We start from the raw sequence: 13,603 nt of genomic DNA, 5'->3' as shown, positions 1-13,603 counted from the left end.
ATCTAAAAAATAATCTCTATTCCCTCTTTTATAATCTAGCTAGTGGCTTGTTGTAACCATTAATTTAATTAATGCCTCTAGACCTGTTCTGTGTTAATAATTACTGTTATACTTATCTAGATTAAAATGTTTAATTTCCCAGCTCAAAATTTGAACGAATGCCCTTGTTTTGCGAGGAAAAGAGGAATACTCATCAACTAAATCACTTACCTGCTTTTCTGTGATATCACACTTTGATTTTTTTTCAGCAAGCCAGTTTGCTCTGAACCCCCGAGCTCTTTTATCCCTGCCGCTTGTCCCGCTATGCTGTCTGTCGCTGCTTTCTTATCCCTGCTGCTGGTCTCACTGTGCTCTTACTCTCTGTCGCTGCTTTCTTATCCCTGCTGCTGGTCTCACTGTGCTCTCACTCTCTGTCGCTGCTTTCTTATCCCTGCTGCTGGTCTCACTGTGCTCTCGCTCTCTGCCACTGCTTTCTTATCCCTGCCACCTGTCTCATTGGGTAATAGTTTACGAGGACGGAGGGGTCATGATTTGTTATTTGTTTGAGAAGTGGGGGTGACGACAGCAGATTTGGAGAGGGGGAAAGTACCTGAGGAAATAGACCCATTACCAATATCAGCTAACATGAGAGCCAGGAACAGAAGTTGGGTGATCAGCGGTTTAGCTGGATTAGTGTCAAGAGAGCAGGAGGTTTGTGTCATGAGCAATCTGAGCTTGGAGACGGCATGAGGGGAGATAGGAGAGAAACTAGAGAAACATGCTAGTTCAAAGCAAGAGCAGGGGGACCCTTGGAGGATGTTTGAAGCTAAGTGACAAGTCCATGAGCTCCTCGAACTTGTTGGAGGTGAGGAGACAAGGGAGAGGGGTTTAAGAAGATGGTTTGAAGATGGTTAGAGAACAGAAGGCGATGGGTTTTAATCTCTGCATTCCAGGCTTGCTACGTACTGGCTAAGAACGTTCTCCTGAATGTATTTTAAGAATTCTGCGTCTTCTATACACTTTACACTGATTTTATCCCAGCAGAGTATTTGAAATCCCCTACTATTACTGCCCTATTGTTTCTGCCTCTGCAATTGCCTACGTATTTGCTTTTCGATCTCCCTCTGATTGTTTGGGGGTCTAAAGTATACTCCCGGCAGTATGATTGCCCCTTTTTGGTGCCTCAGTTCAACCCATATGGCCTTATTTGATGCTCCTTCCGACATATCCAGGATCCTCCTCACGGCTGTGATTGTTTAATCAATATTGCAACACCTCCCCCCACTCCTTTTATTATCCTCCTCTCTATCCTGTCTGAAAACCCTGCAACCAGGAATGTTGAGTTGCCTTTGCTGCCTATCTTTAATCCACAACTTCGCTACTTTTCAATTCTACCTTTCTAAAATGAACACCTGTTTGCTTTTTTATGTTATTAACCTGTGTTGCTACATTTAGTGATTTGTGCAGATCCCTTTGCTCCTCTATCCCACTTAAATTATTTATTTATTTAGAGATACAGCACTGAAACAGTCCCTTCGGCCCACTGAGTCTGTGCCGACCAACAACCACCCATTTATACTAATCCTACATGAACCCCATATTCTCTACCACATCCCCACCATTCTCCTACCACCTACCTACACTAGGGACAATTCATAATGGCCAATTTACCTATCAACCTGCAAGTCTTTGGCTGTGGGAGGAAACCGGAGCACCCGGAGAAAACCCACGCAGACACAGGGAGAACTTGCAAACTCCACACAGGCAGTACCCAGAACTGAACCCAGGTCATTGGAGCTGTGAGGCTGCGCTGCTAACCACTGTGCCACCCTTAAGACTCGTATTTTCCAAGCAGCATGTGGTCTTCTTATTTTTCCCACCTGGACTTGTTCACATTTTTCTATATTGAAGTTTATTTGCCGATTACACTCCCTTTCTGTAAGTTTATTAATGTATTCCTGTGTTTTGTTGCAGTCCTCCTCTGTATTAACTATATCCGCAATTTGGCATTCTCCAGAAATTTTGAAATTGTATTTCCGATTCCAAATTGTTTATGTGAATGGTGAACAAGTTATCCTTGCACTGATTCCTGAAGAAAACCACTTCCTACCTTTTGCCAATCTGAGTAACTACATTCAACCTCATACTTTGTCTTCTATTTGTAGACAGCTTGCTATCCATTGTGCTCCTTGCTCTCGAACTCCACATGTTCTGATCTCAATCTTGAGTCTACCACGCAGCACCTTACCGAAGGGTTTTTCAGAAATCCAAATATATTACGTCCACTAAATTAGCCTCATCTGCCCTTTCTGTTACTTAAGTTCCTTGAAGTGGAAAAATTCACAGGGCTATGGAGAAAGAGTAAGGAAATGGGATTAATTGGTTAGCTTCTTCAAAGAGCCAGCACAGACACAATGGACTGAATTGCTTCCTTCCGTGCTGTATCATTTCATGATCTCTAAATCTCATTAAGAGTCAAATCCCATTATCACCCCACATAAGGTCATTACCAAATAAAATTTGATAGTGACAGAACACAGTTGGCATAGCATGTAATCAAAAGGCACTTTAATGTTCATTTTACCGTAGCCTATAACAATTGAAGGAAGAGAAGATTTGTGCAAAGCAAAGGATGACACGAATTCTGAATCTCCACAGTGGCTGAGTCTGTAGCAAAGGCTGAATGATGAAATTAGTCCTGGCTTAGCCCCCCTGTGTTTTGGTGCCTCTAGAAATTTATTTTTAATTTTTTTCATAGGATGTGGGTGTTTCTGGCAAGGCCAGCACTTGTTGCTCATCCCTAATTGCCCTTGAAAACTGAGTGGCCATTTCAGAGGGCAGTTAAGAGTCAACAACATTGCTCTGGATCTGGAGTCACAAGTTGACCAAACCAGGTAAGGACAGCAGATTTCCTTCCCTAAAGGACATAAGTGAACTAGATGGGTTTTTACAACAATCGATGATAGTTTCATGACACCATCACTGAGACTAGCTTTCAATTGCAGATTTTTATTAGTCGATTAAATTAAAATTCCACCAGCGGCCAGAACAGTAGCCTGGGCCTCTGGATTACTAATTCAGTGACATTACCACTCTGACACTGCCTCTCCCTGGTAGAAAGTGCTGGAAGAAAGCTGAGTCACAACACCCAGTGTGTTACACATAACATTAATTCTGGCATCCAATGACATTTTGACCAGAGGTCTGATATCGCTGTTTCCTGAGTCAGTTTGGTGCTGCATACCATACCATTTCTCAGACTGCCTTAAATCCATCAATTTGAACTTGTAATGTGAGGCACATGTACCAGTACAGGGGTGAGTAGAGAATTCTAGAAATACTCAGCAGGTCAGGCAGCAGTTATGCAGGAAGAAACTGAATTAACTTTCAGTTCGATGGCCTTTCATCACAACTGGAAAAGTTAGAAGTAATAGGTTTGATGCTCTTATGGAGGCAGGGAAAGGGGGAGGGGAAGAACATAAGGGAAGGTCCAGATAAGGTGGGAGGCAGGAGAGATAAATGACAAAAGGGATAATGACACAAGACGTAAAGAGATGGTAATAGTTAAACTCAGTACTCTGACATGTGCTGCTAATGCTTCGGCTGATGTTATTTGCATCTCTTCACACCTATGTTTGTTTCTTCACTTGTCCCATTACTGTCTCCTTTTGCTTCGCATTTCATCATTTCACCTCTCTTGCCTCCCACCTCATCACAGACCTTCCCTTTTGTTCTTTCCCCCTTCACCCACCTCTGCACTTGCTTAAAACTTGTTACATCTCTAAATATTTTCAGTTCTGATGAAAGGTCACAGATCTGAAACATTAACTGTTTCTTTCTCCACAGATGATCCCAGATCTGCTGAGTATTTTTAACATTTTCTGTTTTTATTTCAGACTTTCAGCATCCACAGTGTTTTGCTTTCTGTACAGGGCAATGTGTGTGTGTGTGGCCGATCTCCCTGCTCCAGCCTCACATCCAACAATGGGAAGGAAACACCAAGAAATTTCAGGAACCAGGGATTTCTGTTAAATGGGACAGTCCAGGCTCACTGAGGCAGATAACTGGGGCAAAGGCTACAAACACTCAGTGAGCCTGAGACTGAGTTGCTGAGTGAACTTTGTTATTTATGCAGCTGCTCCCTCCCCGCACAGGCTCTCTCTTTCACTGTCTGCACTCCAGAGAATGAGAGCTGTAGGGGTTTCTGCATGATGATATCCACATGTCCAGGTCACGTACTGTACTGCCAGAATTACCTAGCTCCCATTCATAGCCTACACGACAGACTCATTCTCTACTGGGGAACGTGTCACTCTGTAGCAGGACCCCAGGTTACAAAAACAACCTGCATTTATATAGCACTTTAATGTAATAAAATATCCCAAGACACTTCACTCAAGTCGCTGATGACACAAAACTAGGTGGGAACGTGAATTGTGAGGATGATGCAAAGAGACTTCAAGGGGATTTAGACAGACTAAGTGAGTAAGCAAGAACATGGCAGATGGAATTTCTTAAATGGTGAGAGATTGGGAAGTGTTGATATCCAAAGGGACCTGGGTGTCCTTGTTCATGAGTTACTGTAAGCTAACATGCAGGTGCAGCAAGTAATTGGTATCTTGGACTTTATTGCAAGAGGATTGAACACAGGAGTAAAGATGTCTTGCTGCAAATGTACAGAACCTTAGTTAGACTGCACCTGGAGTGTTGTGTACAGTTTTGGTCTCCTTACCAAAGGAAGGATATACTTGCCATAGAGGGAGTGCGACAAAGGTTCACCAGACTAATTCCTGATAGGGCGTGATTGTCCTATGAGGAGGGACTTCCAAAAGGCATTTGATAAATTGCCACACAACAGATTTGTAAGCAAAATTATAGCTCATGGAATAAAAGGGACAGTAGCAACATGGATATGGAATTAGCTGAGTGACAGGAAACAGAGAGTAGTGGTTAATGGATGTTTTCAGGCTGGAGGAAGGTTTATAGTGGAGTTCCCCAGGATCAGTGTTGGGACCCTTGCTCTGCCTGATATATCTTAATAACCTAGACCTTGGTGTACAGGGCACAATTTCAAAATCTGCGAACAAAACCTGGAAGCAATGTGAACTCTGAGGAGGATAGTGTAGAACTTCAAAAGGACATAGACAAGTTGATGGAATGGATGGACAAGGAGCAGATGAAGTTCAATACGGAGAAATGTGAAGTGATTCATTTTGGTAGGAAGAACATGGAGAGAGAATATAAAATAAAGAGTACAATTCTAAAGGGGGTGCAGGAGCAGAGGGTCATAGAGTCAGAGTTATACAGCATAGAAACAGGCCCTTCGGCCCATTGTGTCCGTGCCAGCCATCAAGCACCTAACTATTCTAATCCCATTTTCCAGCACTTGGCCCATAGCCTTGTATGCTATGGCGGTTCAAGTGCTCATCTAAATGCTTCTTAAATGTTGTGAGGGTTCCTGCCTCTACCACCTCTTCAGGCAGTGCGTTCCAGATTACAACCAGCCTCTGGGTGAAAATAATTTTCCTCAAAACCCCTCTAAACCTCCTGCCCCTTACCTTAAATCTATGCCCCCTGGTTATTTCCTCAGGGAAAAAGTTTCTTCCTATCTCACCTATCAATGCCCCTCATAATTTTGTATACCTCAATCATGTCCCCCCTCAGCCTTCTCTGCTCTAAGGAGAACAACCCTAGCCTATCCAGACTCTCTTCATAGCTGAAATGCTGCAGCCCAGGCAACATCCTGGTGAATCTCCTCTGCACCCTCTCCAGTGCAATCACATCCTTCCTATAGTGTGGTGCCCAGAACTGTACACAGTACTCCAGCTGTGGCCTAACTAGCGTTTTATACAGCTCCATCATAACCTCCCTGCTCCTATATTCTATGCCTCGGCTGATAAAGGCAAGTATCCCACATGCCTTCCTAAACACCTTATCTGCCTGTGTTGCTGCCTTCAGTGATCTATGGACAAGTACACCAAGATCTCTCTGACCTTCTGTACTTCCTCAGGTCCTACCATCCATTGTATATTGCCTTGCCTTGTTAGTCCTCCCAAAATGCATCACCTCACACATCTATATCATCCTGTAATCTAAGGCTTTCCTCTTCACTATTTACAACACTACCAATTTTCGTGTCATCTGCAAACTTACTCATCATACCTTCTATATTCAAATCTAAATCATTAATGTACACTACAAACAGCAAGGGTCCCAGCATCGATCCCTGCGGTACACCACTGGTCACAGGCTTCCACTTGCAAAAACACCCCTCGACCATCACCCTCTGCCTCCTGCCACTAAGCCAATTTTGGATCCACTTTGCCAAATTGCCCTGGATCCCATGTTCTTAACCAATCTCCCATGCAGGACCTTATCAAAAGTCTTACTGAATCCCATGTAGACTACATCAACTGCTTTACCCTCATCTACACATCTAGTCACCTCCTCAAAAAATTCAATCAAGTTAGTTAGACATGATCTCTCCCTGACAAAGCCATGCTGATTATCCTTGATTAATCCCTGCCTCTCCAAGTGGAGATTAATCCCGTCCCTCAGAACTTTTTCCAATATTTTCCCAACCACTGATGTTAGACTCACCAGCCTGTAATTACCTGGCTTATCCCCGCTACCCTTCTTGAATAATGGTACCACATTTGCTGTCCTCCAGTCCTCTCCTGTGGCCAGAGAGGATTTAAAAATTTGTGTCAAAGCCCCTGCTATCTCCAACCTTGTCTCATGTAACAGCCTGGGATACATCTCATCTGGGCCTGGGGATTTATCCACTTTTAAGCCCACTAAAAGAGCTAATACTTCCTCCCTTTCAATGCTAATATGTTCAAATATATCACAATCCCCCTCCCTGATCTCTACACCTACATCGTCCTTCTCCATAGTGAACACAGATGCAAAGTAATCATTTAAAACCTCACCTATATCCTCCGGCTCCAGACACAGATTGCCACTTTGGTCCCAAATGGGCCCCACTCTTTCCCTGGTTTTGCTCTTGCCCGTAACATACTTATTAAACGCCTTAAGATTTTCCTTTATCTTGCCCTCCAATGTTTTTTCGTGTCCCCTCTTCGCTCTCCTAATTCCAGTTTTAAGTACCCCCTACACTTTCTACACCCCTCCAGTGCCTCCGCTGTTTTCAGCACTCCGGATCTGCCATGAGCCTCGTTTTTTTCCTGATCCAATCCTCTTTTTTTTATTCATTCATGGGATGTGGGCGTCACTGGCCAGGCCAGCATTTATTGCCCATCCCTAATTGCCCTTGAGAAGGTGGTGAGCTGCCTTCTTGAACCGCTGCAGTCCATTTGGGGTAGGTACACCCACAGTGCTATTAGGAAGGGAGTTCCAGGATTTTGACCCAGCGACAGTGAAGGAACGGTGATATAGTTCGAAATCAGGATGGTGTGTGACTTGGAGGGGAACTTGCAGGTGGGGGTGTTCCCATGTATTTGCTGCCCTTGTCCTTCTTGTTGGTAGAGGTCGTGGATTTGGAAGGTGCTGTCTAAGGAACCTTGGTGCATTGCATCTTGCAGATGGTACACACTGCTGCCACTGTGCGTCGGTGATGGAGGGAGTGAATGTTTGTAGATGGGGTGCCAATCAAGCGGGCTACTTTGTCCTGGATGGTGTCGAGCTTCTTGAGTGCTGTTGGAGCTGCACACATCCAGGCAAGTGGAGAGTATTCCATCACACTCCTGACTTGTGCCTTGTAGATGGTGGACAGGCTTTGGGAAGTCAGGAGGTGAGTTACTCGCTGCAGGATTCCTAGCCTCTGACCTGCTCTTGTAGCCACGGTATTTATATGGCTATTCCAGTTCAGTTTCTGGTCAATAGTAGCCCCTAGCATGTTGATAGTGGGGGATTCAGCGATGGTAATGTCGTTGAATGTCAGGGGAGATGGTTAGATTCTCTCTTGTTGGAGATGGTCATTGCCTGGCACTTGTGTGGCGTGAATGTTACTTGCCACTTCTCAGCCCAAGCCTGGATATTGTCCAGGTCTTGCTGCAGTTCAATTTGGACTGCTTCAGTATCTGAGGAGTCACGAATGGTGCTGAACATTGTGCAATCATCAGCAAACATCCCCACTTCTGACCTTATGATTGAAGGAAGGTCGTTGATGAAGCAGCTGAAGATGGTTGGGCCTAGGACACTACCCTGAGGAACTCCTGCAGTGATGTCCTGGAGCTCAGATGATTGACCTCCAACAACCACAACTATCTTCCTTTGCGCGAGGTATGACTCCAGCCAGCGGAGTGTTTTCCCCCTGATTCCCATTGACCTCAGTTTTGCTAGGGCCCCTTGATGCCATACTCAGTCAATGCTGCCTTGATGTCAAGGGCAGTCACTCTCACCTCACCTCTGAGTTCAGCTCTTTTGTCCATGTTTGAACCAAGACTGTAATGAGGTCTGGAGCTGAGTGGCCCTGGCGGAACCCAAACTAAGCGTCACTGAGCAGGTTATTGCTAAGCAAGTGCCGCTTGATAGCACTGTTGATGACACCTTCCATCACTTTACTGATGATTGAGAGTAGGCTGATGGGACGGTAATTGGCCGGGCTGGACTTGTCCTGCTTTTTGTGTACAGGACATACCTGGGCAATTTTCCACATTGCAGGGTGGATGCCAGTGTTGTCGCTGTACTGGAACAGCTTGGCTCGGGGTGAGGCAAGTTCTGGAGAACAGGTCTTCAGTACTATTGCCGGCATATTGTCAGGGCCCATAGCTTTTGCAGTGTCCAGTGCCTTCAGTCGTTTCTTGATATCACGCGGAGTGAATCGAATTGGCTGACGTCTGGCATCTGTGATGCTGGGGACTTCAAGAGGAGGCCGAGAAAGATCATCAACTTCTGGCTGAAGATTGTTGCAAATGCTTCAGCCTTATCTTTTGCACTGACGTGCTGGGCTCCCCCATCATTGAGGATGGGGATATCTGTGGAGCCACCTTCTCCAGTTAGTTGTTTAATTGTCCACCATCATTCACGGCTGGATGTGGCAGGACTGCGGAGCTTAGATCTGATCCGTTGGTTATGGGATTGCTTAGCTCTATCACATGCTGCTTACGCAGTTTGGCACGCAGATAGTCCTGTGTTGTAGCTTCAGCAGGGTGACACCTCATTTTGAGGTATGTCTGGTGCTGCTCCTGGCATGCCCTCCTGCACTCTTCATTGCTCCATGACATCCTTGACCCTAGCACCAGGGAGGCAACGTACCATCCTGGAGTCACATTTGCGGCCACAGAAACGCCTATCTGTAAGCTTTACAATAGAATCCCCTATCACTATAGCTCTTCCACTCCTTTCCCTTCCCTGCTGTGCAGCAGAGCCATCCGTGGTGTCACAAACTTGGCTGTTGCTGCTTCCCCTGGGAGGCCATCTCCTCGCAACAGTACCCAAAGCGGTATATCTGTTTGAGAGGGGGATGGCCACAGGAGACTCCTGCACTACCTGCCTGCGGCTACTACTCCGCCTGGTGGTCACCCATCCCTTTTCTGCCTGTGCAGCCATTACCTGCAGTGTGACCACCTCACTAAATGTGCTATCCACGACTTCTCAGCATCGCGGATGGGGGTATATGTGCATAAGTCATTGAAGGTGGCAGGACAGCTTGAGAGAGCAGTTAATAAAGCATACAGTATCCTAGGCTTTATTAATATGGGCATAGCGTACAAGAGCAAGGAGATTATGTTGAATTTGCATAAGACACTAGTTTGGTCTCAGCTGGTGTATTGCGTCCAGTTCTGGGCGCCGCACTTTAGCAAAGATGTGATGGCATTGGAGAGAGTACAGAAAAGATTCACGAGAATGGTTCCAGCGATAAGGGCCAAAGGGCCTCTCCTGCGCTGTATTATTCTGTGATTCTGTGATAGGGAACCTCAGTTATGAAGATATTTGAAGATGTTAGGACTGTTTTCCTTGGAAAAGAGAAAGCTGAGAGAAGATTCGATAGAGGAATTCAAAATCATGAGGGGGTCTGGACAGGAGTAGACAGAGAGTTCCCACTTGTGAAAGATCGAGAACGAGAGGGCACAGATTTAAAGTGATTGGCAAAAGAAGCAAAAGCGACATGAGGAAAAACATTTTCAGACTGCGAGTGGTTAGGATCTGAAATGCACTGCCTAAGAGTGTGGTGGAGGCAGATTCAATTGAAGTATTCAAAAGGACATTAGAATGTTATCTGAAAAGGAAGAATGTGCAGAGTTACGGGGTGAACGGAGGGGAATGGCATTAGATGAATTGCTCTTTCGGAGAGCCGGTGCCAACACGATGGGCCGAATGACCGCCTTCTGCGCTGTAACAATTCTGATTCCGAGAGATTCAGGAGGCTGGGCCTGTTTTCTCTGCAGTTTAGAAGAATGAGAGGTGATCTCATTGAAACATACAAAATTCTTATAGGGCTCGACAGGGTTGATACAGAAAGGATGTTTCCCCTGGCTGGGGTGTGTAGAACCAGGGGACACAGTCTCAGAATAAAGGGTTGGCCATTTAGGACTGAGATAAGGAGGAATTTCTTCACTCAGAGGATGGTGAATCTTTGAAATTCTCTACCCCAGACAGCTGTTGACCCTTAGTCATTGAGTATGTTCAAGACAAAGATTGATAGATTTTTAGATATTAAAGGGATATGGGGATAGTGCAGGAAAATGATGTTGAGGTAGATCAGCCATGATGCAGTTAAAAGGCAGAGCAGGCTCAAGGGGTCGAATGGCCTACTCCTGCTCCTATTCCCTATCTTCCTATTTTATCAAATAGCCCTGATAATAAACGTTGACATAAGGATAGTAGTGAGAAAAGATTTTGCCTCGGAATAGCAGAAAGTAGAACCTGTATGGGTGGAGAAAAGAAATAACAAAGGTCAGAAAATACTGGTGGAAGTAGTTCATAGCCTCTCTTAATAAAACTCCGTCCAAGAGTATAGCTAATCAAGAAAGAGGAGCTTGTAACAATGGCTATGCAATATTCGTGGAGGGATGTAATTTTCATTACAGACGGGACAAATCAAATTGACAAAAGTAGTTTGGAGGAAGAGTTCAAGGAATGCATTTGGGAGTTTCTTAGAACAATATGTCGTGATCCAACCAGGGAAGGGGCTATTTTAGATCATGTTTTGAGTAATGAGACAGGGCAAATGTGTAACGTCAGAGTAAGTGATCCTCTGGGAAAGAATGATCATCATAATATGATAGAACTTCACTGAATTTGGGAGTGGCGTACATAGTAGATTGGGACATTAGAAGGATGACAGTAAATGAACAATGGTGAACATTGAAAATTTTGGAATATTTCTTAAAACAAATTTGACACCAAGCCACATAAGATGATATTAGGGCAGGTGACTAAAAGCTTGATCAAAGAGGTAGGTTTTAAGGAGTGTCTTAAAGGAGGAGAGAGAGGTCAAGAGATTTAGGGAGGGAATCCCAGAGCTTAGGGCCCAGACAGCTGAATGCATGGTCGCCAATGGTGGAGAGATTAAAATTGGGGATGCTCAAGAGGTTAGGAGAGCAAAGAGTTCTTGCAAGGTTGTAGGGCTGGAGGATATGACAGAGATAGGGAGGGTCGAAGACATACAGGGATGTGAAAACAAGGATGAGAAATCGGACACAGCCAAGGAATGATCCTTAGGGACACCAGAGGTAAGCATGCAGGAGCAGGAAGAGAAGACACTGGAAGTGATTCTCTGGCTATGACTGGATAAGGAAGAATGGAACCAGATGACATCTGCCCACCCAGATGGATGACAATAGAGAGGTGCTGGAGGAGGATGGTGTGGTCAACCGTGTCAAAGGCTACAGACAGGTTGAGAAGGATGAGGAGGGATAGTTTACCATTGTCACAGTCACATAGGACATCATTTGTGACTTTGATAAGAGCCGTTTTGGTACAGTGGCAAGGGTGGAAACCTGATTGGAGGGATTCAAACATGAAGTTCCAGGAAAGGTGGGCGCAGATTTGGGAGGCAACAACACGTTCAATTTCTTTGGAAAGGAAAGGGAGGTTGGAGATGGGGCTGTAGTTTGCAAGGACAGAGGGCACAAGGATTGTTTTTTTGAAGAGAGGGGTGAAGATGGCAGATTTGAAGGAGGGGGACAGCACCTGAGGAGAGAGAACCATTACCAATATCAGCTAACATGGTGAGCAGGAAAGGAATTGGGTGGTCAGAGGTTTGGTGGAAATAGGGTCGAGGGAATAGGATATGGGTCTCATGGGTAAGATGAGCTGGGAGAGCGCATGAGGGGAGAGAGGAGAGAAACTAAAGAAAGATACAAGTTCAGCAGTGAACCCAGAGTGAAAACAGGATCAGTATCTAATGTATTAAAAAGTTAAACCTGGGACTTTGAGTGCCTTCTGACCAAAAAAACCAGGAAGATGCTCAAAAAGGTGTCCCATCAAACACTCCCAGGGCAGGTACAGCACAAGTTAGATACAGAGTAAATCTCTCTACCTTAAATCTGTGTCCACCGGATTACCGACCTTCTTACTAGTGGAAGCAGTTTCTCATTATTTGTGCAATCAAAACCCCTCATAATTTTGAACGTCAATTAAATCTCCCCTTAACCTTCTCTGCTCCAAGGAGAACAATCCCAACTTCTCCAGTCTCTCCACAAAATTGGTCCCTCATCCCTAGTACATTCTCCTAAATCTCTTCTGCACTCTCTCTGAAGTTTTGGCAGCATTCCTAAAATGTTATGCCCGGAATTGGACAGAATACTCCCACTGAGACCCAACCAGTGATTAGTGAGACTTTAGCATAACTCCTGTGGGGCACATTGAGGGACAGGCCATTGTTGCAATGCACTGTACTGGCTGATCTTGTAGATTCCATTTACTCTCTTGCCAGTAAGCTAATCTGCATCATTGTCCACTGAGGGACTTGATGTGCTGATACGCAGTGAAGCCAGGCTTCAGCTCTGACGCTTGGACTGGAGACACCAGCACAGGTTGGTTACTTCAGCTGCAACTCCAGGAATTGGCACTGTCAGAGTGATAGGACACAGTCTCTCGGCTGAACTGGGACTCTCTGCCACAGGACACTTATCAAAGGGAGGGAGCTGAGCTTTTCCCCTCAGTCTCCTACAGACGTGGTAATGCAAAACGCTCACTTCACCTTTCAGCCACGGAACACTGGGGCAGGAGAAGTTATTCAGAACAGATTAATTAAGATTCCATCCATCCTGAGGTCTGCAAACCACCAGCACCAGATTGTTTCCGGGACTAGAATCTGCAGTCGCATAAGCAATAGAGTCACTGAATGCAGGAACACACAAACATTACACATCAGTGATTACAAAAAGAGGGAAAAAAATTAGCCTCAAATTAATGACAGTAAATACAAGTCATTCCCAGTCAGAATCTCGGAAACTGGATGAGGTTATCCAATCTTTATCTGCTTTGTTCACAGTCAGCACTTCTCCGAATAGTAAAATCTAAAAATTAGGGTTCATCATAATCGCCAAGAGCTCTTCATCATTAGGATGAAATAGGCATCATTGTCAATAGAGGCACTTACTCCTGAGTAGTAATTTAAAAATTCAACTTTGGTGACCTGCAGACAAGAGAGACAAAAGGAGCTGGCATCAATTGGAAAACACACACACACTCATCAACACCATTAGAGAAC

General features: G+C 45.0%; 1 protein-coding gene across 2 annotated transcripts in view; it reads right to left on the bottom strand.

Annotated features, from left to right (window-relative positions):
• The window catches only part of LOC137368868 (calcyphosin-like protein), a 63,563-nt gene that overhangs the window by 16,679 nt on the left and 33,281 nt on the right, over positions 1-13,603 (bottom strand). The window contains exon 3 of one of the 2 annotated variants that reach the window (XM_068029082.1): positions 2,261-2,327. The exons of the other annotated variant lie outside the window; for it this stretch is intronic. Coding sequence (XP_067885183.1) covers positions 2,292-2,327 — 36 coding nt within the window. The 3' untranslated portion in view covers positions 2,261-2,291. Of the gene's footprint in view, positions 1-2,260; positions 2,328-13,603 lie in introns of those variants that run through there. 2 annotated transcript variants of the gene reach the window in all.

The sequence above is a fragment of the Heterodontus francisci genome, chromosome 4, assembly GCF_036365525.1.
Source record: "Heterodontus francisci isolate sHetFra1 chromosome 4, sHetFra1.hap1, whole genome shotgun sequence".
Lineage (NCBI taxonomy): Eukaryota > Metazoa > Chordata > Chondrichthyes > Heterodontiformes > Heterodontidae > Heterodontus > Heterodontus francisci.
The sequence above is the reverse complement of the archived record's forward strand: the minus strand, read 5'-3'. Positions and strand labels throughout refer to the sequence as shown.